General features: G+C 42.3%; 1 protein-coding gene across 1 annotated transcript in view; it reads right to left on the reverse strand.

Moving 5' to 3' along the window:
- TOR3A (torsin family 3 member A) overlaps nt 1-24,736 on the reverse strand; it is a 40,268-nt gene extending 15,532 nt beyond the window's left edge. Inside the window, exons 1-4 of the mRNA XM_030875352.3 lie at nt 24,414-24,736; nt 23,165-23,278; nt 22,330-22,595; nt 20,550-20,728 (exon numbers count right to left, since the gene is read on the reverse strand). Of these exons, the coding sequence (XP_030731212.1) occupies nt 20,550-20,728; nt 22,330-22,595; nt 23,165-23,278; nt 24,414-24,687 (833 nt within the window). The 5' untranslated portion in view covers nt 24,688-24,736. The remainder of the gene's footprint in view (nt 1-20,549; nt 20,729-22,329; nt 22,596-23,164; nt 23,279-24,413) is intronic.
- Nucleotides 24,737-27,884: the final 3,148 nt, after the last annotated feature.

Below are 27,884 nucleotides of genomic sequence, written 5' to 3' on the forward strand. Positions count from 1 at the left end.
CAAGAGAAGAAAAAGACCTACAAAAACAAACCAGAGCAATTAAGAAAATGGTAAGAGGAACATACATATCGATAATTACCTTAAATGTGAATGGATTACATACTCCAACCAAAAGACACAGGCTTGCCAAATGGATACAAAAACAAGACCCATATATGCTGTCTACAAGAGACCCACTTCAGACCTCGGGACACATACAGACTGAAAGTGAGGGGATGGAAAAAGATATTCCATGCAAATGGAAATCAAAAGAAAGCTGGAGTAGCTATACTCATATCAGATAAAATGACTTTAAAATAAAGAATGTTACAAGCGACAAGGAAGGACACTACATAATGATCAAGGGATCAATCCAAGAAGATAGAATTATAAATATATATGAACCCAACAGAGGAGCACCTCAATAAATAAGGCAATGGCTAAGAACTATAACAGAGGAAATCGAGAGTAACACAATAATAATGGGGGACTTTATTGCCTCACACCAATGGACAGATCATCCAGACAGAAAATTAATAAGGAAACACAAGCTTTAAATGAGACAACAGACCAGATAGATTTAATTGATGTTTATAGGACATTCCATCAGAAAACAGCAGATTACACTTTCTTCTCAAGTGCACATGGAACATTCTCCAGGATAGATCACGTCTTGGGGCACAAATCAAGCCTCAGTAAATTTAAGAAAATTGAAATCACACCAAGTGTCTTTTCTGATCACAACGCTATGAGATTAGAAATAAATTACAGGGAAAAAAATGTAAAAAACAAACACACGGAGGCTAAACACTACATTACTAAATAACCAAGAGATCACTGAACAAATCAAAGAGGAAATCAAAAAATTCCTAGAGACAAATAACAATGAAAACACAATGATCCACAACCTATGGATGCAGCAAAAGCAGTTCTAAGAGGGAAGTTTATAGCAATACAAGCCTACCTCAAGAAACAAGAAAAATCTCAAACAATCTAACCTTACACCTAAAGGAACTAGATAAAGAAGAACAAACAAAACCCAAAGTCAGTAGAAGGAAAGAAATCATAAATATCAGAGCAGAAATAAATGAAATAGAAACAATAAATGAAATAGCAAAGATCAATAAAACTAAAAGCTGGTTCTTTGAGAAGATAAACAAAATTGATAAACCTTTAACCAGACTCCAAGAAAAACAGGGAGAGGACTCAAATCAATAAAATTAGAAATGAAAAAGGAGAAGTTACAACAGACACCGCAGAAATACAAAGCATCCTAAGAGACTACTACAAGCAACTCTATGCCAATAAAATAGATAACCTGGAAGAAATGGACAAATTCCTGAAAGGTATAACCTTCCAAGACTGAACCAGGAAGAAACAGAAAATATGAACAGACCAATCACATGTAATGAAATTGAAACTGTGATTAAAAATCTTCCACCAGGGGCTTCCCTGGTGGCGCAGTGGTTGAGTATCTGCCTGCTAATGCAGGGGACACGGGTTCGAGCCCTGGTCTGGGAAGATCCCACATGCCGCGGAGCAACTAGGCCCGTGAGCCACAACTACTGAGCCTGCACGTCTGGAGCCTGTGCTCCGCAATAAGAGAGGCCGCGATAGTGAGAGGCCTGCGCACCGTGATGAAGAATGGCCCCCGCTTGCCACAACTAAAGAAAGCCCTCACACAGAAACGAAGACGCAACACAGCAAAAATAAATAAATTAATTAATAAACTCCTAAAAAAAAAAAATTTTCCAACAAACAAAAGTCCAGGACCAGATGGCTTCACAGGTGAATTCTATCAACCATTTAGAAAAGACCTAACAACCCATCCTTCTCAAACTCCTCCAAAAAATTGCAGAGGAAGGGACACTCCCAAACTCATTCTACGAGGCCACCATCATCCTGATACCAAAACCAGACAAAGATACTACAAAAAAGAAAATTACAGACCAATATCACTGATGAATATAGTTGCAAAAATCCTCAACAAAATACTAGCAAACAGAATCCAACAACACATTAAAAGGATCATACACCATGATAAGTGGGATTTATCCCAGGGATGCAAGGATTCTTCAATATACACAAATCAATCAATGTGATACACCATATTAACCAACTGAAGAATAAAAGCCATATGATCATCTCAATAGAGCAGAAAAAGCTTTTGACAAAATTCAACATCCATTTATGATAAAAACTCTCCAGAAAGGGGGCATAGAGGGAACCTACCTCAACATAATAAAGGCCATATACAACAAACCCACGGCAAACATCATTCTTAGGTGAAAAACTGAAAGCATTTCCTCTAAGATCAGGAACAAGACAAGGATGTCAACTCTTGCCACTATTATTCAACATAGTTTTGGAAGTCCTAGCTACAGCAATCAGAGAAGAAAAATAAAAGGAATCCAAATTGAAAAGAAGCAAAACTGTCACTGTTTGCAGATGACATGGTACTATACATAGAGAATCCTAAAGATGCCACCAGAAAACTACTGGAGCTAATCAATGAATTTGGTAAAGTTGCAGGATACAATATTAATGCACAGAAATAGCTTGCACACCTATACACTAACAACGAAAGATCAGAAAGAGAAATTAAGGAAACAATCCCATTCAACACTGCAACAAAAAGAATAAAATACCTAGGAATAAACCAACCTAGGGAGGTAAAAGACCTGTACTCAGAAAACTGTAAGACACTGATGAAAGAAATCAAAGATGACACAGATGGAAAAATATATCATGTTCTTGGATTGGAAGACTCAATATTGTGAAAATGACTATCCTACCCAAAACAATGTACAGATTCAGTGCAATCCCTATCAAATTACCAGTGGCATTTCTTACAGAACTAGAACAAAACGTCTTTAAATTTGCATGGAGACACAAAAGACCCCGAATAGCCAAAGCAATCTTGAGGGGAAAAAATGGAGCTGGAGGAATCAGACTTTGACTTCAGACTATACGACGAAGCTACAGTAATCAAGACAATATGGTATTGGCACAAAGACAGAAATACTGATCAGTGGAACAGGATAGAAAGCCCAGAGATAAACCCACACACACGTATGGTCAACTAATCTATGACAAAGGAGGCAAGGATATACAATGGAGAAAACACAGTCTCTTCAACAAATGGTGATGGGAAAACTGGACAGCTATATGTAAAAGAATGAAATTAGAACACTCCCTAACACCATACACAAAAATAAACTCAAAATGGATTAAAGACCTAAATGTAAGATTGGACTCCATAAAACTCTCAGAGGAAAACATAGGAATAACACTCTTTGACGTAACTCACAGCAAGATCTTTTTTGACCCATCTCCTAGAGTAATGGAAATAAGAACAAAAATAAACAAATGGGACCTAATGAAACTTAAAAGCTTTTGCACAGCAAAGGAAACTATAAACAAGACGAAAAGGCAACCCTCAGAATGGGAGAAAATATTGCAAATGAAATCAATGGACAAATGATTCATCTCCAAAATATATGAACAGCTCATGCAGCTCAATATTAAAAAAACAAAAAATCCAAAAATGGGCAGAAGACCTAAATAGACATTTTTTCAAAGAAGACAGACAGATGGCCAAGAGGCACATGAAAAGCTGCTCAACAGCACTAATTATTAGAGAAATGCAAATCAAAACTACAATGAGGTATCACCTCACACTAGTTAGAACAGGCATCATCAGAAATCTACAAACAACAAATGCTGGAGAGGGTGTGGAGAAAAGGGGACCCTCTTGCACTGTTGGTGGGAATGTAAATTGATACAGCCACGGTGGAGAACAGTATGGAGGTTCCTTAAAAAACTAAAAATAGAATTACCATATGACCCAGCAATCCCACTACTGGGCATATACCCAGAGAAAACCATAATTCAAAAAGCCACATGCACCCCGATGTTCACTGCAGCACTATTTACAATAGCCAGATCATGGAATCAAGCTAAATGCCCATGGGCAGATGAATGGATAAAGAAGATGTGGTACATATATACAATGGAATATTACTCAGCCATAAAAAGGAATGGAACTGGGTCATTTATAGAGATGTGGATGGACCTAGAGACTGTCACACAGAGTGAAGTAAGTCAGAAAGAGAAAAACAAATATTGTATATTAACGCATATATATGGAATCTAGAGAAATGGTACAGATGAACCTGTTTGCAAGGCAGAAACAGAGACATAGAAGTAGAGAACAAACGTACAGACACCAAGGGGGGAAAGCAGTGGCAGGGTGGGGTGGGGTGGTATGAATTGGGAGATTGAGATTGACATATATACACTAATATGTATAAAATAGATAACACGGGGTCTACTCTTCGTTGCAGTGTGCGGTCTTCTCATTGCAGTGGCTTGTCTTGTTGTGGAGCACGGGCTCTAGGTGCTTCAGTAGCTATGGCACATGGGCTCAGTCGTTGTGGCTCGCGGGCTCTAGAGCGCAGGCTCAGTAGTTGTGGCGCACGGGCTTAGTTGCTCCGTGGCATGTGGGATCTTCCCAGACCAGGGCTCGACCCCATGTCCCCTGCATTGTCAGGCGAATTCTTAACCACTGCACCACCAGGGAAGCCCCCTCATTTTTGCCACTTTTATTCAATATAGGTTTTGGAAGTTCTAACCATGGCAATCAGAGAAGAAAAAGATATAAAAAGAAAAGGAATTCAAATTGGAAAAGAAGTAAAACCATCACTGTTTGCAGATTACATGATACGATACACAGAAAATCCTAAAGATGCTACCAGAAAAATACTAGAGCTCATCTGAATTTGGTAAAGTGACAGGATACAAAATTAATACACAGAAGTCTGTTGCATTTCTATACACTAACAACAAAAGATAAGAAAGGGAAATTAAAGAAACAATCCCATTTACCACTGCATCAAAAAGAATAAAATACCTAGGAATAAACCTACTTAAGGAGCCAAAAGACCTGTACTCCAAAAACTGTAAGACACTGATAAAGAAATCAAAGATGACACAAACATATGTAAAGATATACCATGTTCTTATATTAGAAGGATCAATATTGTCAAAATGACTATACTACCCATGGCAATCTATAGATGCAATGCAACCCCTATTGCATTATTGTACCAATGGCATTTTTCCACAGAAATAGAACAAAAAATGTTATAATTTGTATGGAGACACAGAAGACCCCAAACAGCCAAAGCAATCTTAAGAAAGAATAACAGAACTGGAGGAATCAGGCTCCCTGCCTTCAGACTATACTACAAAGCTACAGTCATCAAAACAGTACGGTACTGGCACAAAAACAAATATAGATCAATGTAACAGGATAGAAAGCCCAGAGATAAACCCATGCACCTAAATGTCCATTAATAGAGGAATGGATAAAGAAGATGTGGTACATATATATAAAGAATGAAATATATATAAATAAAATATATATAAAGAATGAAATAATGGATGGACCTGGAGATTATCATACTAAGTGAAGACAGAGAAAGACAAATATCATATGATATCACTTATATGTGGAATCAAAAAAAATGATGCAAATGAACTTATTACAAAACAAACAGATTCATAGACTTAGAAAATAAACTTATGGTTACCAAAGGAGAAAGGTGGGGGGGGGAGGATAAACTGGGAGTTTGGGATTGATATATACACACTACTATATTTAAAATAGATAACCAACAAGGACCTATCGTATAGCACAAGGTACTATGCTCAATATTGTGTAATAACCTAAAGGGAAAAGAATTTGAAAAAGAACAGATACATATATATGTATAATGAATCACTTTGCTGTACACCTGAAACTAACACAAAATAATCAACTATACTCCAAGGAGCCTTAAAGCTCCTTCACTCTATCTACACTAAACACTACACAAGAAAAACTATGATTACTCTTCCCTTCATAACCACTAGCCATAATATGATTTATTTCCACCTTAGCAGAAACTAACCGAGCCCCTTTCGACCTTACAGAAGGAGAATCAGAACTCGTATCTGGCTTTAATATAGAATATGCAGCAGGCCCTTTCGCCCTATTCTTCCTAGCAGAATATGCTAACATTATCATAATAAATATATTCACAACTATCTTATTTCTAGGAGCATTCCACGACCCCTACATACCAGAACTATGCACAACAAACCTAATCATCAAATCGCTACTATTAACAATATCCTTCCTATGAATCCGAGCATCCTACCCCCGATTCCGATATGACCAACTAATACACCTCCTCTGAAAAAATTTCCTCCCACTGACACTAGCTCTCTGCATATGACACATCTCACTGCCCATTATAACAGCAGGCATCCCACCCCAAACATAAAATAAGAAATATGTCTGACAAAAGAATTACTTTGATAGAGTAAATAATAGAGGTTTGAGTCCTCTTATTTCTAGAATAATAGGAATCGAACCTACCCTTAAGAATTCAAAATTCTCCGTGCTACCACACTACACCATAATCTATAGTAAGGTCAGCTAAATAAGCTACCGGGCCTATACCCCGGAAATGTTGGTTCATATCCTTCCCATACTAATTAACCCATTCGTCTCTATCACCCTACTAACAACCATCGTCCTAAGCACAACAATTGTAACCATTAGCTCCCATTGACTGTTCGCCTGAATTGGACTAGAAATAAATATGATAGCCATCATTCCTATCATAATAAAAAAACCTAATCCTCGAGCCACAGAAGCCTCAGCCAAATACTTTCTAACACAAGCCACAGCATCCTCATTACTTATACTAGCAATTATTATTAACCTAATACACTCCAGCCAATGAACCATCATAAAATTATTCGACCCAACAGCATCCATTCTAATAACAATAGCTTTAGCCATTAAACTAGGATTATCCCCTTTTCACTTTTGAGTACCAGAAGTTACACAAGGTGTTCCCCTAAGCACAGGACTAATCCTACTTACGTGACAAAAACTCGCACCCATCTCAATCCTTTATCAAATTTCACCATCAATCAATCTACACCTAATAATTACTATATCCTTCCTATCAATTCTAATCGGAGGCTGAGGTGGACTAAACCAAACACAACTCCGAAAAATCATAGCCTATTCATCAATTGCTCACATAGGATGAATAACCGCTATTTTATTATACAACCCAGCCCTCACCCTAATAAATCTATTAATTTACATTGTAATAACCTTCACCATATTTATACTACTTATTCAAAACTCCACTACCACCACACTACTACTATCCCAAACATGAAATACAATACCTGTTATAACAACCTTTACTATGCTTACCCTACTCTCCATAGGAGGACTTCCTCCACTCACAGGCTTTATACCCAAATGAATGATTATTCAAGAACTAACAAAAAACGACACCCTCATCCTACCCACCCTCATAGCCATCACAGCTCTACTCAACCTATATTTCTATATACGCCTTACCTACTCCACAGCATTAACCCTGTTCCCCTCTACCAACAACATAAAAATAAAATGACAATTCCACTCCACAAAACAAATAACCCTTTTACCAACAGCAATCGTACTATCCACAATACTCCTACCTCTTACACCAGCACTCTTTATCCTACTATAGGGGTTTAGCTTAAATAAGACCAAGAGCCTTCAAAGCCCTAAGCAAGTATAATTTTACTTAACCCCTGCCCAATAAGGATTGCAAGACCATATCTCACATCAATTGAATGCAAATCAAACACTTTAATTAAGCTAAATCCTCACTAGATTGGAGGCATACATCTCCCACGAACTTTTAGTTAACAGCTAAATACCCTAATAAACTGGCTTCAATCTACTCCCGCCGCGAGAAAAAAAAGGCGGGAGAAGTCCCGGCAGGATTGAAGCTGCTTCTTTGAATTTGCAATTCAAAATGATTATTCACCACAGGACTTGGCAAAAAGAGGACTTTACCCGTCTTTAGATTTAGTAGTCTAATGCCTACTCGGCCATTTTACCTATGTTCATAAACCGATGACTATTCTCTACCAATCACAAAGACATTGGTACTCTGTATTTACTATTTGGCGCCTGGGCAGGAATAGTGGGTACTGGTCTAAGCTTGTTGATTTGTGCTGAATTAGGTCAACCTGGCACACTTATCGGAGACGACCAACTTTATAATGTTCTAGTAACAGCTCACGCCTTCGTAATAATTTTCTTTATGGTTATACCTATCATAATTGGGGGATTTGGAAACTGACTAGTTCCCTTGATAATTGGAGCCCCTGACATAGCATTCCCTCGTCTAAACAACATAAGCTTCTGACTACTTCCCCCTTCCTTTCTACTACTGATAGCATCTTCAATAATTGAAGCCGGCGCAGGAACAGGCTGAACTGTATATCCTCCTCTAGCCGGAAATCTAGCACACGCAGGAGCCTCAGTAGACCTTACTATTTTCTCTCTACGTTTAGCCGGTGTATCTTCAATCCTTGGGGCTATTAACTTCATTACAACTATTATTAATATAAAACCACCCGCTATAACCCAATACCAAACACCTCTCTTCGTCTGATCAGTCTTGGTCACAGCAGTCTTACTCTTACTATCACTACCCGTCTTAGCAGCCGGAATTACTATACTATTAACCAATCGAAACCTAAACGCAACCTTTTTCGACCCAGCAGGAGGAGGGGACCCAATCCTGTATCAACACCTATTCTGATTTTTTGGCCATCCCGAAGTATATATTCTAATTCTGCCTGGCTTCGGAATAATTTCACATATCGTTACCTATTATTCGGGGAAAAAAGAACCTTTCGGGTATATGGGAATAGTATGAGCTATAGTTTCTATTGGTTTCCTGGGTTTTATTGTATGAGCTCATCATATATTTACAGTTGGAATAGACGTAGATACACGAGCATACTTTACATCAGCCACTATAATTATTGCAATTCCTACAGGAGTAAAAGTCTTCAGCTGACTGGCAACACTTCACGGAGGAAGTATTAAATGATCTCCCGCCCTAATATGAGCTTTAGGCTTTATTTTCTTATTCACAGTAGGAGGTTTAACCGGTATTATCCTGGCTAACTCATCCCTAGACATCATTCTCCACGACACCTATTATGTGGTTGCCCATTTTCACTACGTGCTTTCAATAGGAGCTGTCTTTGCCATTATAGGAGGTTTCGTCCACTGATTTCCACTATTTTCAGGCTATACACTTAACCCAACATGAACAAAAATCCAATTCATAATTATATTCGTAGGTGTAAATATGACATTCTTCCCACAACACCTCCTAGGCCTATCTGGAATACCTCGCCGATACTCCGACTATCCAGATGCCTACACAACATGAAATACCATCTCATCAATAGGCTCCTTTATCTCACTGACAGCAGTCATACTGATAATCTTCATTATCTGAGAAGCATTCGCATCTAAACGGGAAGTATTAGCAGTAGACCTCACCTCCACAAACCTTGAATGACTAAACGGATGTCCTCCACCATACCACACATTTGAGGAACCGGTATATGTCAACCTAAAATATTCAAGAAAGGAAGGAATCGAACCCCCTCTAATCGGTTTCAAGCCAACATCATAACCATTATGTCTTTCTTTATGAGCGAGATATTAGTAAAGTCTTACGTAACTTTGTCAAAGTTAAATCACAAGTGAAAATCCTGTATATCTCCATGGCATACCCCTTCCAACTAGGCTTACAAGACGCAGCATCACCTGTTATAGAAGAACTCCTACAGTTTCATGACCACGCATTAATGATTGTTTTCCTAATTAGCTCCCTAGTCCTCTATATTATTACACTGATACTTACAACCAAATTAACACACACTAGTACAATAGACGCTCAAGAAGTAGAAACTATTTGAACTGTCCTCCCAGCCGTTATCTTAATTATAATCGCCCTACCTTCTCTACGAATTCTCTACATAATAGACGAAATTAACAATCCCTCCCTTACCGTAAAAACAACAGGACATCAATGATATTGAAGCTATGAATATACCGACTATGAAGACCTAAATTTTGACTCATACATGATTCCAACCTCGGACCTAAAACCAGGAGAACTACGATTGCTAGAAGTAGATAATCGAATGGTCCTACCCATACAAATAATAATCCGAATACTAGTTTCCTCAGAAGATGTACTACACTCATGAGCTGTTCCTTCCCTAGGTCTAAAAACAGATGCAATTCCTGGACGCCTAAACCAAACAACCCTAATATCAACACGACCTGGCCTGTTCTATGGACAATGTTCAGAAATCTGTGGCTCAAATCACAGCTTTATGCCAATTGTTCTCGAATTAGTACCCTTGGAGAACTTTGAAAAATGATCTGCATCCATATTATAATTTCATTAAGAAGCTAAACTAGCGTTAACCTTTTAAGTTAAAGATTGAGAGTTATAAACTCCCCTTAATGACATGCCACAACTAGATACATCAACATGACTCCTTACCATTCTCTCTATGATCTTTACCCTCTTCACATTACTTCAACGAAAAATCTCAAAGCATTTTTATTCTTTTTCCCCCAAACCAATGTGCACTAAATTACAAAAACAACAAACCCCTTGAAATCACACATGAACGAAAATCTATTTGCCCCTTTCATAATCCCGATTATACTAGGTATTCCTATCACTACTCTAATTATTATATTTCCCACCATACTATTTCCAACACCAAATCGATTAATCAATAACCGTATAATCGCTATCCAACAATGACTAACCAAACTCACATCAAAGCAACTGATAGTTACACATAGCCTCAAAGGACAAACCTAATCTCTAATACTTATCTCACTTTTCCTATTCATCGCTTCCACAAACCTCCTTGGAATATTACCCCACTCATTTACACCTACTACTCAACTCTCTATAAATTTAGGCATAGCTATTCCATTATGAGCTGGCACTGTCATTATCGGTTTCCGTAACAAGACAAAAATATCCCTAGCCCACCTTTTACCACTAGGCACACCCACCTTCCTAATCCCTATGTTAGTGATAATCGAAACTATTAGCCTATTTATTCAACCTTTAGCTCTAGCAGTACGGCTAACAGCTAACATTACAGCAGGTCACCTATTACTACACCTAATCGGAAGTGCAACTCTTGCATTAATAAATATTAGTCTATTCACAGCCCTCATCACATTTACCATCCTCACTCTATTAGTCATCCTCGAATTCGCCGTAGCCCTAATCCAAGCCTACGTATTCATCTTACTAGTGAGCCTATACTTGCAGGACAATACACAATGACCCACCAAACCCACTCATATCATATAGTAAACCCCAGTCCTTGACCACTTACAGGAGCTCTCTCAGCATTTCTTACAACATCAGGCCTAATCATATGATTCCACTTCAACTCAATAATCTTACTGACTTTAAGCTTTTTGACAAATACCCTAACAATATACCAATGATGACGAGATATTGTCCGAGAAAGCACCTTCCAAGGCCACCACACACCAACCGTTCAAAAGGAGCTTCGATATGGTATAATCTTATTTATCTTATCAGAAGTCCTATTCTTTACAGGCTTCTTCTGAGCCTTTTACCATTCAAGCCTCGCCCCTACTCCTGAATTAGGAGGCTCCTGACCACCAACGGGTATCCACCCTCTAAATCCACTAGAAGTCCCACTCCTCAATACCTCCGTACTATTAGCTTCCGGTGTATCTATCACTTGAGCCCATCATAGTCTCATAGAAGGCGACCGCAAACATATACTCCAAGCTCTTCTCATCACAATCATACTTGGCCTCTATTTCACCCTACTTCAAGCATCAGAATACTATGAAGCCCCATTTACAATCTCAGACGGAGTCTATAGCTCTACCTTCTTCGTAGCCACAGGCTTCCACGGACTACATGTCATCATCGGATCCACTTTCCTTATCGTCTGCTTTATATGCCAAATAATATTCCACTTTACATCAAATCACCACTTTGGCTTCGAAGCCGCTGCTTGATACTGACATTTCGTAGACGTCGTATGATTATTCCTCTATGTATCAATCTATTGATGAGGTTCATAGTCCTTTTAGTATTAACAAGTACAACTGACTTCCAATCAGTTAGTTTCGGTACACCCCGAAAAAGAACAATAAGCCTTTTATTAACGTTACTGACGAATACAACCCTAGCCTTACTACTCATACTTACTGCTTTTTGACTCCCCCAACTAAACGTCTATGCAGAAAAAACCAGCCCTTACGAATGTGGCTTTGACCCAATAGGATCTGCTCATCTACCCTTTTCCATAAAATTTTTCCTAGTAGCAATTACTTTCCTCCTCTTTGACCTAGAAATTGCTCTCCTACTCCCTTTACCTTGAGCAATCCAAACAAATAACCTAACAACAATACTCCTCATGGCCCTATTCCTAATCTCCCTACTGGCAGCTAGCCTAGCCTATGAATGAACCCAAAAAGGCCTAGAATGAGATAAATATGATACTTAGTTTAAAATAAAACAAGTGGTTTCGACCCACTAGACTGTGATCTAAACTCACAAGTACCAAATGTCTCTAGTCCACATTAACATTTTAATTGCCTTTACAGTATCCCTCACAGGTTTATTAATATACCGATCCCACCTAATATCTGCATTACTATGCTTAGAAGGCATAGTACTATCATTATTCATTCTAGCAGCCCTTACAATCCTAAACACACACTTCACTCTGGCCAACATGATACCAATCATCCTCTTAGTATTTGCAGCCTGCGAAGCAGCTATTGGACTAGCCTTATTAGTCATAGTTTCCAACACGTATGGTACTGACTACGTACAAAACCTTAACCTCCTTCAATGCTAAAATTTATCGTTCCTACTATTATACCTTTAACTTGACTATCAAAAAGTAACTTTATCAGAATTAACACTACAACCCACAGTTTACTAATCAGCTTTACAAGCTTACTTCTACTTAACCAATTTAACGATAACAGCCTCAACTACTCTTTAACATTTTTCTCTGACTCCCTTTCCGCACCACTCTTAATATTAATATGACTTCTCCCCTTGATGTTAATAGCAAGCCAATCTCACCTCCTAAAAGAACCACTTGCCCGAAAAAAACTCTACATTACAATACTAATTATACTACAAATCCTCTTAATTATAACCTTTACTGCTATAGAACTAATTATGTTTTATATTACATTTGAAGCCACATTAATTCCTACTCTCATTATCATTACCCGTTGAGGCAACCAAACAGAACGACTTAACGCAGGGCTCTACTTCTTATTTTATACACTCATGGGATCTCTCCCGTTACTAGTAGCACTAACGTATCTACAAAATACAGTAGGCTCCCTAAATTTCCTATTATTACAATACTGAGCCCAACCATTATCAACTTCCTGATCTAACACTTTCATATGATTAGCTTGCATAATAGCCTTCCTAGTAAAAATACCCCTTTACGGACTACATCTTTGATTACCCAAAGCACATGTAGAAGCCCCCATTGCAGGCTCAATAGTCCTTGCAGCTGTACTACTAAAGCTCGGAGGCTATGGAATACTACGAATCACATCAATTCTTAATCCCCTAACAGAACACACAGCCTACCCTTTCCTTGTACTATCCCTATGAGGAATAATCATAACCAGTTCTATCTGTTTACGCCAAACAGATCTAAAATCACTAATCGCATACTCCTCAGTCAGCCACATAGCACTCGTCATTGCAGCCATCCTTATCCAAACCCCTTGAAGTTACATAGGAGCTACCGCCTTAATAATTGCCCATGGCCTTACATCCTCCATATTATTCTGTTTAGCAAATTCAAACTACGAACGTATTCATAGCCGAACCATAATCCTAGCACGAGGCCTACAAATTTTTTTTCCCACTAATAGCTACCTGATGACTATTAGCATGCCTAACAAACCTCGCCCTACCCCCTACCATCAACCTGATCGGAGAACTGCTCGTAATTATATCAACTTTCTCGTGATCAAACCTCACTATCATCCTTATAGGAACAAATATTGTAATTACAGCCCTCTACTCCCTATACATACTAATCATAACACAACGCAGCAAACACACACCATATTAACAACCTTACCCCTACTTCTACACAGGAACATACCTTAATAGCCCTACACATTATCCCCCTCCTACTCCTGTCACTAAACCCTAAAATCATTTTAGGGCCTCTCTATTGTAAGTGTAGTTTAAAAAAACCGTTAGTTTGTGAAACTAAAAACAGAAGACAAAAACTTCTTACTTAACCGAAAAAGTATTGCAAGAACTGCTAATTCATGCCCTCCACACTTAACAATGTGGCTTTTTCAAGCTTTTAAAGGATAGTAGTTATCCATTGGTCTTAGGAACCAAAAAATTGGTGCAACTCCAAATAAAAGTAATAAACTTATTTACTTCTTCCGCCCTACTCACACTACTCATACTGATCGCCCCTGTTATAGCATCTAGTACAAACCTCTACAAAAACAAGTACAAACATTATGTAAAAAATATAACCCTCTTTGCTTTCATCACCAGCCTGATCCCAATAATAATATTTATCCACACAAATCAAGAAATACTCATCTCAAACTGACACTGAATTACTATCCATACCCTTAAACTAACAGCTTTAAAATAGACTACTTTTCACTTATATTTATGCCCGTAGCACTATTCATTACATGGTCTATCATAGAATTTTCAATATGATACATGCACTCCGACCCTCACATCAACCAATTCTTCAAATATCTACTTATCTTCCTCATTACCATACTTATCCTCGTCACAGCTAACAACCTCTTCAAATTATTTATCGGATGAGAGGGAGTAGGAATTATATCTTTCCTATTAATTGGCTGATGATTCGGACGAACAGACGCTAATACAGCCGCTCTTCAAGCAATCCTATATAACCGTATCGGAGACATCGGATTCCTTCTATCCATAGCCTGATTCCTACATAATACAAACGCATGAGACTTACAACAAATCTTCACACTCAACCAAAATCCCCCAATCCTCCCTCTTATAGGACTCACATTAGCCGCAGCTGGAAAATCAGCCCAATTTGGTCTACACCCCTGACTACCCTCAGCAATAGAAGGTCCCACTCCAGTTTCAGCCCTACTCCATTCAAGCACAATAGTCGTAGCGGGAATTTTCCTACTTATCCACTTCTACCCTCTAACAGAAAATAACAAATTTATTCAAACAATAATACTTTCTCTAGGTGCCCTCCCCACCCTATTCACAGCTATCTGCCTTAACCCAAAATGATATCAAAAAAATCATTGCTTTTTCCACCTCCAGTCAACTTGGCCTAATAATAGTGACATTAGGCCTCAACCAACCACACCTAGCATTCCTGCACATTTGTACACATGCTTTCTTCAAAGCTATGTTATTCCTATGTTCCGGCTCCATCATTCACATCTAAACAATGAACAGGACATTCAAAAGATAGGAGGACTATACAAAATCCTTCCCTTCACTACAACTGCCCTAATCATCGGCTGCTTCGCACTAACAGGAATACCATTTCTCACAGGATTCTACTCTAAAGACCTCATCATTGAAGCCGCCACTTCGTCTTATACCAACGCCTGAGCCCTACTACTAACACTAATCGCCACCTCCCTAACAGCTATTTACAGCACTCGCATTATTTTCTTTACTTTACTAGAACAACCTCGCTTCCCTCCTCTCTTAAACATTAATGAAACTAACCCCATACTAATTAACCCTATTAAACGCCTATTAATCGGAAGCATCTTTGCCGGATTTATTCTCTCCAACAGTATACCCCCAATAACTACCCCTCTAATAACTATACCTTTATACCTAAAACTAACAGCCCTTATAGTAACAACCCTAGGCTTTATTCTCGCATTCGAAATTAACACCTACTCAAAAAACCTAAAGTATCCCTATCCATCAGACTCTACTAAATTCTCTACCCTGCTAGGTTATTTCCCTACAATTATACATCGCTTACCCCCTCACCTAGTCCTAACAATAAGCCAGAAATTTGCAACCTCCTTGCTAGACCTAGCCTGAACAGAAACCATTCTACCAAAAACTATAGCTCTCATTCAACTAAAGGCCTCCACACTAACTTCAAACCAAAAAGGCCTTATCAAACTCTACTTCCTATCTTTCCTCATCACTATAACCCTTAGCATGCTACTATTTAATTACCCCGAGTAATCTCCATAATAACCACCACACCAATAAACAAAGACCATCCAGTGACAACAACCAACCAAGTGCCGTAACTATACAATGCAGCAATCCCTATAGCTTCCTCACTAAAAAATCCAGAATCCCCTGTATCATAAATGACTCAATCCCCTAACCCATTAAACTCAAACACAACATTCACTTTTCCACCCTCTAAAACATACACCACCACTAAAAATTCTACCACCAAACCTAAAAGAAATCCCCCTAATACAACTTTATTAGAAATCCAAACCTCAGGATACTGCTCAGTAGCTATAGCCGTTGTATAACCAAACACAACTAACATTCTTCCCAAATAAATCAAAAATACTATTAGACCTAAAAACGAACCCCCAAAACTAAAAACAATTCCACATCCCATAGCACCACCCACAATCAACCCTAAAGCACCATAAACAGGTGAAGGCTTTGAAGAAACCCCCACAAGACTAATTACAAACATAGTGCTCATAATAAAAACAATATATATTGCCATTATTCTCACATGGACTCCAACCACGACCAATGACATGAAAAATCATCGTTGTAATTCAACTACAAGAACCTTAATGACCAACATCCGAAAAACACACCCACTAATAAAAATTCTCAATGACTCATTTATTGATCTTCCCACTCCATCTAACATCTCCTCATGATGAAACTTTGGCTCCCTACTAGGCCTCTGCCTAATCATACAAATCCTAACAGGTTTATTCCTAGCAATACACTACACGCCAGACACCTCAACTGCCTTTTCATCAGTCGCACACATCTGTCGAGATGTTAACTACGGTTGACTCATTCGATATTTACACGCAAATGGAGCCTCTATATTCTTCATCTGCCTTTACGCCCACATCGGACGCGGCCTATACTATGGCTCTCATATATTCCAAGAAACATGAAACATTGGCGTACTCCTACTATTAACAGTTATAGCTACTGCATTCGTAGGCTATGTCCTACCCTGAGGACAAATATCATTCTGAGGCGCAACCGTTATCACTAACCTCCTATCAGCAATCCCTTACATTGGCACTACCTTAGTAGAATGAATCTGAGGTGGATTTTCCGTAGATAAAGCAACACTAACACGTTTCTTCGCTTTCCACTTTATCCTCCCATTCATCATCACAGCATTAGTAGCTGTTCACCTGCTATTCCTACACGAAACAGGATCCAATAACCCCACAGGAATCCCATCCAACATAGATATAATCCCATTCCACCCCTACTACACAATCAAAGACATCCTAGGCGCTTTACTATTAATCCTAACCCTGCTAGCACTAACTCTATTCACACCTGACCTATTAGGAGACCCCGATAACTATACCCCAGCAAATCCACTAAGCACCCCTGCACACATCAAACCAGAATGATACTTCCTATTTGCATACGCAATCTTACGATCAATTCCCAATAAACTAGGAGGAGTACTAGCACTACTACTTTCCATCCTCATCCTAATCTTTATTCCAATACTTCAAACATCCAAACAACGAAATATAATATTCCGACCCTTTAGCCAACTCTTATTTTGAACTCTAATCGCAGACCTCCTAACCTTAACATGAATCGGAGGCCAACCTGTAGAACACCCATACATCATCGTAGGCCAATTAGCATCTATCCTATACTTTCTCCTAATCTTAGTGCTAATACCAACAATCAGCCTTATTGAAAATAAACTCTTAAAATGAAGAGTCTTTGTAGTATAACAAAATACCCCGGTCTTGTAAACCGGAAAAGGAGAACCCCATTCCTCCCTAAGACTCAAGGAAGAGACATTAAACCTCACCACCAACACCCAAAGCTGGAATTCTACATAAACTATTCCTTGAAAAAGCTTATTGTAGAGTTACCATAACACTACAGTACTATGTCAGTATTAAAAGTAATCTGTTTCAAAAACATTTTATTGTACATATCACATACACATATACACATGCATATTAATATTTTAGTCTCTCCTTGTAAATATTCATATGTACATGCTATGTGTTATTGTGCATTCATTTATTTTCCATACGGTAAGTTAAAGCTCGTATTAAATTTCATTAATTTTACATATTACATAATATGCATACTCGTACATATTATATGTCCCCTAACAATTTTATTTCCATTATATCCTATGGCCGCTCCATTAGATCACGAGCTTAATCACCATGCCACGCGAAACCAGCAACCCGCTCGGCAGGGATCCCTCTTCTCGCACGGGGCCCATACTCCGTGGGGATAGCTAACGGTGATCTTTATAAGACATCTGGTTCTTACTTCAGGACCATTTTAACTTAAAATCGCCCACTTGTTCCCCTTAAATAAGACATCTCGATGGGTTAATGACTAATCAGCCCATGCTCACACATAACTGAGATTTCATACATTTGGTATTTTTTATATTTGGGGGGGGCCTTTAAAAACTTAAAAACGTTTTTAAAAATGGATTAAAGACTTGAACTTAAGACCTGAAACTATGAAATTCCTAGAGGAAAACATAGGTGGTAAGTTACTTCACATTGGTCTTAGCAAATATTTTTTGGATTTGACACCAAAAGCTAAGGCAACAAAATCAAAAATAAACAAGTGGGACTACATCAAACCAAAAAGCTCCTGCACAGCAAAGGAAACCATCAACAATACAAAAAGGCAGGGACTTCGCTGAGGTCCAGTGGTTAAGACTCTGCGTTCTCAATGTAGGGGGCCCAGGTTCGATCCCTGGTCAGGGAACTTGATCCCACATGCTGCAACTAATAGCCTGCACGCCACAACTAAAAGGGCCCGCATGCCACACCTAAAGATCCCGCACGCAGCAACAAAGATCCTGTGTGGCACAACTAAGACCCAGTGTGGCCAAATAAATAAATAAATAATAAAACAGCAACCTACTAAATGGGAGAAAATATTTGCAAATCATATATTTGATAACAGGTTAGTATCCAAAACATATAAAGAACTCATACAACTCAACAGCAAAAAAATAGTCCAATTAAAAAATGGGCAGATCTGAATTGACATTTTTCCAAAGAAGACATACAAGTAGCCAACAGGTAGACAAAAGGTGCTCAACATCACTAATCATGGGGGATATTATGGAAATCATAACAGGTATGAGATACCACCTCATACCTTTTAGAATGGCTATCATTAAATAGACAAGAAATAACCAGTGTTGGTAAGGCTGTGGAGAAAAGGGAACCCTTGTGTATTGTTGGTGGGAATATAAATTGGTGCAACCACTATGGAAAACAGTATGGAGGTTCCTCAAAAAATTAAAAATACAACTACCATATGATCCAGCAATCCCACTTCTGGGCATTTATCCAAAGATAATGAAAACACTAACTTGAAAAGATATCTGCACTCCTATGTTCACTGTAACATTATTCACAATAGCCAAGATAAGAAATAACCTGTGTCCATCAACAGATGAATGGATATAGAAAAAAATGTGTGTGTGTGTATACATACATACATACACACACACACACATATATATAATGGAATATTATTCAGCCATAAAAAAGAAGGAAACCTTGCTATTTGCAACAACATGGATGGACCTTGAAGGCATTATGCTGAGTGAAATAGGTCAGACAGAGAAAGACGAATGAGACAAATACTGTACAAACTTCAAGTAATAAATAAGTCATGGGGATGTAATGTACAGCATGGTGGCTTTAGTAACTAATACTGTAGTGCATATTTGGAAGTTGTTAAGAGAGTACATATTAAAAGTTCTCATCACAAGAACAAAAACGTTTTGTAACTAGTATGGTGACAGATGTTAACTAGACTTACTGTGATCACCTCACAATATAAACAAATAGCTAATCACGTTGTCCACCTGAAACTAATATGTCAATTATACCTCAATTAAAAAAGAACACTTAATGTCCTTCTAAGAGGGGACTCCCAGTGTCCCTCTCTCAGGAGGCTATGTACTAACTGGGGAGTCTGAGGGGAGCCTCCCCATCCTAAGAGAACCATGGAGGAGGTCAGATGAGGGACAGCTTGTCCTCCCCAGGCTGGTCCTGGGAGCTAGTTAGCTGGCCTGTGCTGGGGGAGGGGATGTCAGAGTCCTTCAGAAGTGCTTGGCAGAATCAAGGCAGGAGCAGGGAGACCTAAGGCTCTCCGCCCCTGCTGCCACCCAGTCAGCTGGGCTTCTATTTTCTCTCCTGGAGTTTGTGTTGGTCTCCCTTGTGGAAAAGGGTGGGCAGCCTAGAAAAGCGTGGAAGCCCTCCACCGCCGGCTTACAGGCCAAGTAACAGCTCCCAGGCCTGGCACACACAGCGCCTGGACAGGGTTCTTCCTCCCCTCACCCAGTCCTCCTGACTGTCGTTCCCCAGACCTTACCTGAGAAAAAGAAAGATGGTTCTCGGGGACTTGGCCCTCGGGTTCTCGGGGGCCTGGCGTTCCAGGTGTGGCCTGAGGGCCTCTAGCAGTCCTGGGTGCAGCTTCTCAGCCTCATCTAAAATGAACAGGGTCTGGTGGCAGTGCTCCTGCGTCTTCCTGATCTGGCCTGCCAGCTGCTCCTGCACAGAAAACAGGGAGCTGCTGAGGTGCAGTGAGAGGCACCTTCTACCCCTGCGGGCCCTGGTGAGGCACTGGTTTCCCCAGGGCGCCTGCAATGGATCACCTGGAGCTGGCTTCCACCGCAGAACCACCAATCCAAACCTCTGGGGGTGGAGCTAGGGCATCTGCCTCTAATGAGCTTCCCAGGTGATTCTCCTGAGCCCTGAGGTTTGAAAGCCAACTAGGTGGAGCCAGCCTGGGAAAAGGGAGAGGGCCTTTGGGAAGTGGCCCCAGCCATGCTCCCTCCCCTTCAGGATGAGGTTCCATCCCAGAACTAACCCTAACTCACCCTCCCCAGGGATAGGATTCAGGCTTTCACAGGGGGGTGACAGGCAGAGATAGGCTTGAATGCCCACAGGTGCCGTCTTGAACTCCCACAAGCAGAGCACCCGCTGGCACCAGGCTGGGCTCTCGGGGAAGAACCCAGGGGAGGACCTGTTTGGGACCCAGCCAACTCAAAACTGGGGTTCCCCACCCCAGGCAGGATTGTAAGCCCTCTAGTGAAAAGATGCTGCTCTACAGGGTTCAGGAGAACAGGGCCAGCTCCTGCCCCAGGGTGGGGTGTTTTAGCAGAGCCCACACTCACCATCCACCTCTAGCCTTCCTGGATTCTGACTTCAGCCCCATCTCCCCATAGTGTGTGTGAGAGGATGGGCAGGGATGAGAGTGATTTTCACAGCGAGGAAGCTGAGATTCACAGCTGTTTTACTGCAAAGCCAGCCAGTTCTTTCTGGGAAGGCCCGGCTGACCAGCTGCCTGCCCTTAGAACACATTAGCCTACCCCTGCCCTCCTGGGCTGCACTGAAAGATTGCCAGGCAATCTGTCCTCAAAGGCTTACATAATCTTCCCAGGTTAACACACTACAAATATTGGAACTAAAAGCCAAACGTAGACACAACCACCTCTGTCATGCTGCAGTGGGGTCTGGTCATCGTCTGGCTAACATGTCTGAATGAAACCCAAAATAGCAGAGCAGCAGAGACACTTTCTGCTCTCCACTTGTTGACATATAATGAGTAGTTTGGGGAAGACATGGAAAAATCACTTTCGATAAGCCTGTTTAAAAAAACAGTGGGATATGCAACTTTCTGTCCAATATAATTACAGTGACATAAAAGAGCACAGGGAATGGCCTGAAGGAAGTACACCAAAATGCTAACTGTGGCGGTGTCTGTGTGGGGAGATCATGATAAAGTTTTTGCTTTCTCTGTTCCACACTTCCTGAGGCCTTTCCACTACTCCTGTGACAGAAAAATCAACACACGAAGTCTCTGGTTAAGCTCAGTGTCTGGCCTCTCCTGTATGGCTGGGAGGGCGACAGCTCGGGACGAATAGCGTTTGGGACATCACTCTTTCCTCCACATGTTCAGGGCCTCATCTGTGTGGAGTGGATGCCTCTGTGGGTTACAGGTTCCCTTGCAACTGCGCCCCCGTCCTCCAACCGCCACACCCAGGGCTGGCTTCAGCCCCCCTCCCAGCACGGGGGCCTGCGCCTCAGCTGCCGGAGCCTTAGCCGGGCTCGGCCCCACTAGCCCAGCTCCCCGGCACGGCCGGCCTCACCTGGTACAGGTCCACATACTTGTGGTGAGGAAAGTGCAACGTGGCGATGAACACCTTGACACAGTCGCTCCTCAGCCCGTCCCGGTACAGGTTCTCTGCCAGCATCCGCGCCACGAAGTTCTTGCCTGTGCCAGACCAGCCGTGGAACGACAGAGCTAGGGCCTTGTCTGGCTGGGGCAGCTCCAAGTAGCCCCTGGCTGCTGTCAGGACCAGCTCCCGGGCCAGGTGCTGGCCGTGCAGGCGCACGCGCAGATCCGCCTCTAGGCCTAGGGCCAGGAAAGAGCCATGCTGAGAGGTGCCCACAGGTGCATCCCCACCAGGCTCGGCGACAGCTGAGAGACTGAGCGTCTATGAGGTGGGAGCCATCCTGTTTGGTGGCCTCAGGACAAGAAGCCACTGGGCAGACCTTGCAGCGGAAGAGATTCAGGGCTATTTTCTGAAGAGTATGAGAAATCAATGTTGACTTCACCCTTTCTGAAGGTCCTGAAGACACCCCAGAAAGGTTGGCAGAATCCCATCCAGATGAGGAAGTTGCTCCCACCCACAAGTTTCAGGACCCCCTAAATATTTTATGGAGACACCCTCATTTTATTCATTCTAATTCAATTCAGCAAACACCTAGTGGAGGCAGCTAGTGTGTGCAAAGCCCTCCTCCAAGGTTTCCTTCCTCTCAGCCATGAGGTTGCAGGGTTTCGATCAGGAGCCATGGTGGAGACAGGGAGGGTGTGCTGCCAGCTGTGGGCAGGCAGAGGTTGGGTCCCTTCATCCTAGCATTTTCCTGAATTACCTCCCCTCCCCACAGATTCCTGGGCCTGAGGGTCATGTAAGGTCCAACCTGTGAAGTTATTGATGATCCTGCAGTCCCCACTGTCACAACAGTCCCGGAAGCTGCAGTACCAGGTGGTCAGGATATCCAGGTACTGCTGGCCCAACAGGGGAAGGCTCCAGCCTGGAAAAGGAGGAGCTGTGAGACAGGGACGGAGCCCAGGGCCCGGGGAGAGCTGAGCACTGCCTCCCTTCTCCCGTCCTCTCTCCAGAGCCACTCCCTGCTGCTCTGCCCTGGGCCTTCCTTGTGCCGCACTAGGGAATGGGCACAAATGGGCACCTCCGGCTATGAGGAAGTAGATGGCCTTGCTATATATAGATGCAGCTCCGGCTGCAGCAAAAGCTCAGTTTACTCAACAAATAAGCCTTAAGCATTTGTGCCAGACGTGTAAGAAACCCAAGCCCTGCCTGCAAGGAGTTTGGAGCCTAGGAGGGAGACACATAGTAACTGGTGATTATCATTCTTCCTACCTGCTTTGGATTGCAGAATCATCTGATCACGGCCAACCCCAAGTGTCTCGATTCTTTTATCAAATGTCAATTTGAATATGCCCAGCATTAGCAAAAACGAAACAAAAACCATTCACTGGAATTTAGAACTCTCGATTCAAATGGAAGATGTTTCTAGCACCACTGCAGCATTACCGTTACAGTACTATTACAGGACCTAGAAGTAACGACATCGACTGCAAGGAGCTTCAGAGATCACTGGGTCCACGACCGTGACGTGACAACCCTGCCTCACAATTTGTCAGTGACAGAGAATAAATCAGAACTCAGGTCCGGTGGACTCACAGCCCAGCCTCCGCCGCCATAAGCAGCAAAGGGGAAGAAGGTACTTGGGGGTGTATCCAACCGGGGACTTTCCTTAAAGCCATCAAGAAGGTGGGCAAGGGCAGCTCCTTGGAATGATGCCAGGGCAGGTTCGGAGACAGCAAGGAAGTGTGATCCGTCTGGAGGAGTCAAGAACGGGTGACGTGGGGGAGCGCAGCCAAGTCCACTCGTAGGCACTAGGGCGCTGCGCCAGGGCTGGGAAGAAGGGCAGTGACGGGCCTTCCTGGTCCCGCAGAGGCTCCCTGCCCTCAGCCTGGCCCAAAGGCTGGGCGGAATAGCAAAGCCGGCGGCTAAGGCGCCCGCCTCGTGACCCCGGTCACAATGGCCCAGAGCAGGCGCGAGGCTCTGACCTCCGTGCCCAGATTCCATCGTGCCTCGCGCACCCAGTCCGCGCTCTCCCGCCCTCCTGAGCCGGCGGGTCTTACCCAGGGGCCGCGCCGGCTCCTCCTCATCCTGCCTGCATCCCTCGGGCCACACGCGGCAGCTGAAGAGAGCCCAGTAGCGTCTGCAGAGGCCGCCGGCCGCCCTCAGCCGCTCCCGCAGGCCCTGGAAGGCCGGGCAGGACCCGGCCTCACCCGCCTCCTCGGCTCCCTCCCTCGGCCTCGCGCGGCCGCCGTCTCCCCACGTGCCCGGGGGCGGCAGCAGCAGCAGCAGGAGCAGGAGCAGGAGCCAGAGCGGACTCCGCGGGCCGCGAAGCATGGCCGGGTCGGCAGCCGGTCCCGCCGCCGCCGCCCGTCCTCCACGGCCCTTTCCAGCCCCGGGTGGGCGGGCGGCGCCGGCACTTCCGAGGCCCGGATTGGCCGGGGATTGGCGTTGCCACGGGAACCGCAGGCGGGCAGAGCTCGCCTCCCATGTGACCCAGGGCGAGCCAGACGCCGGCCGGGAACCGAAACCCGGATGGTGCCCCGGAGGGCATCCCGAGGCCGCTTGCAGGCGCCGCCCACCCACCGGGGACTCGCTGCCAGGCAGCAAGCAGTCTCTTCTGGGTGATTGTGGTTGCAAAGAAGTTGAAGTCAGGCCTTAAGATGGCCACTGTCAGTAATCACCCAGATACTTCCGGGCAGCTCTGGTGGCCCATCTGAGGCCTACTTAACACGGGCACCCACTTGTGCCCTGTCCCGTGTCTGCAGATCAACTTCTTGCCAACCTGTTAGACGAAGTCGGGCAACCATCTCACCCAGGAGTTTGAGTTGGCCAGGGCAGTCAGCCGGGGCCTGGCTCCTCTACAATGGGAAATGAAACAGAGTAGCAAATAATCAGCAGGTTTCCACAGCTGGAGTCCACCAAAAGCAAGAGGAAGCTGGTGGGCTCCAGTCTGGAGATATTGGGGCTTCGGAAGCTCCCAGAGCCATGGGAAAATCACGAGGTCTCATATCAGTGTTATCATAGCCCATTAAAAACAAGTTAGGCCGAGTACTGGGTGCACTTCCTTGGCTTTAAGTTTGCAACTTTCAAACGCTTGTGGCTGTGAGCAGCTTCTCAGACACCACTGGCAAAAGACCTTGGAGCCTCTTTCCTGGGACTCTGTTCTCATAACCTGAGCAGGTAACAAGGTCGCTACATTTTGGAAGAGCTTAATGCATTTTTCAAAATCACCTGAGTTACTGAAGCCACTGGCCTAAGAGCCGTCTTGTCCTAGAAAGAAACTGCTGTCTCGAAATCATGGGACTTGACTAATTTCATAGGCTCAGTGGCTTTGAGGCTGGCCTCTCCATACAATAAGGTGAATCCTAGCACCAGATCTGTCACAGCCAAACTGATTCATATGTTCATCCCAGTCTCTTAGATAACACTCAACGCCAGGTCTGTTCCTTCCTCAAGAGCTCACCAAATGTGCTCCTGCCTTTAATTCAAACAGCAATAGAGAAAGAAAAAGACTTACAAAAAAAAATCCAAAACAATGAACAAAATGGCAATAAGAATATACATATTGATAATTTACAAAAAAGAAAAAAAAGACAAGACAAACAGCTGCATATATCAGATAAGCACCTGTGTGAGGATACCAAGAAAGTGAAATTGAAAAGCTACATTATGTATGCATATTGTTTTAGTCATTCAGAGGGACGTCAGAACTGAACTCAAACCTTCCACAGAGCAGTTGCTAGTACACCAGCGCTGAGTTGTCTGCAGTCAAGCTCGTGAAACCCTTGGAAGGACAGTTAACAAGGAACACACCATTATGCTTATTTGGAAATTGAAAACATTAATTCATTCAATAAATGTTGTTTGAGCATGAATGGCAATCTAGTATAGTGATTAACTGAATGGCCCCTTTTCTGATATGTCACTTTGGGTGTTACTTAACTGTGCTATGCCTCAGTTTCCCCACCTCTAAGAGGGGATAATAAAATGGTCACTTCATAGGCATGCTGTGAGGGCTAATGAGCTTATTCAGTTCTACATTAACCTTTATTATTGTAAATGCCCCCGCCTTGGAGGAGACTGGTCTACACAGGAGGCTTTGGAAGACTTTATTTACACTTGTGAGCTTCACAGGTGAATTTATGGTGATAAAATTACTAGTATTTACCCTGGCTTCTTTTTTAAAAAAACCCATGTTTTAAGACTATGGAAATAATTCTCTACTGGTAACTTTCATGTAGGTCTGATAATTTTTGAGATTGGATTTTTATTTGGATTTCACATTTCATGGTAAATAAAGCAGGTAGCTTGGAAGTTCTTGGACAATTTGATTTCAAGACATCTTTTTCCGGAAAGAGTAAACTTTTTTTTTTTTTACCAGATCAGTCCCACATAGAAACAATGAATCCAAACACCAGTTTTTAGCTAAGCCTCTATTTCAAGTAAATTGCTAATATTTCATTCTCAGTGCTTGGAAGCTACTGGTTGTAACTCTAGGAGCAAGATCTCATAGATGATGGGGACATCTAGAGGCTTTTGTGAAAACTACGGGTAGCTTTGATTCCTTAGTGCTACTCATGAATGGCCCAAGGACCAGTGGCACTGGCATTGCCCTGGAGCTTGTTAGAAATGCAAACTCAGGCCCCAAACCTACTCAATCAAAATATGCATTTTAGCACAGTCTTTCAAAGAGAAAATGGGCACACAGCACCTTTATTGAGGTCATCTGAATGGGACCTAGTTTTGCAATTAGACAACTTCCCTACCCCGCTGAAGGCCGTCAGAACACCATCCGCCTTGAAAACAACCTTTGGGTAAAAATCAAGTCTTGATCGCCAAATAAATTTGGCATGTAATAAGCAAACTCTGAAAAGATAAAATGAATGTTTCACAGCTAATCTATAAGCCAATGGCTCCTTTAGCACCTATGAAGAGCAACTGAAGCATCACAGTGGACTGAGACTTCCTTTCAAGAGGCAGGGCACACCTGATGAAAACCAAAGGAAACCCCTGAAGGGTTATTTCTGGTGACCCACGTACTGAAAACAGAGTACAGGCCCAGGAAGCTCTGTGTCTTCCACACACACGGCTTTGCATTTCTGGAGTCGGGTTCTACACACACCACATGTCAAGCCTGGATTGATCTCCCCTTCTTCCCCAAGGTAGGTCTGCCTACCTCTCACTCTCAACCTCCTGTGATTCTTTCCTGCTCCTTATTTCCACTCTAATTCACACGATTCCTGAGGCATTTGGTACTTCACAAGTAGTCTCTTCTGCTAGGACTATGGGCTCCTTGAAGGAAGGGACAGTCATTATCATCTTGATGGCCTCCAGCACAAGGCCCAAGTGTCTACTGAAGACCAGTACTTTACACACTGTGACTTCATTCTCTAATTCCCTCGGATTTATAAAGTGGCTTATCTTACAGAATTCACCCATGCTAAACCAGTGGTTATGACCATTCTTGTCTATTTTACAAAATGAGGGCTGCTAAAAATCAGTTTTTATAGGCAAATACAGTGGGTAAAATG

Source organism: Globicephala melas, chromosome 1 (assembly GCF_963455315.2).
Source record: "Globicephala melas chromosome 1, mGloMel1.2, whole genome shotgun sequence".
NCBI lineage: Eukaryota > Metazoa > Chordata > Mammalia > Artiodactyla > Delphinidae > Globicephala > Globicephala melas.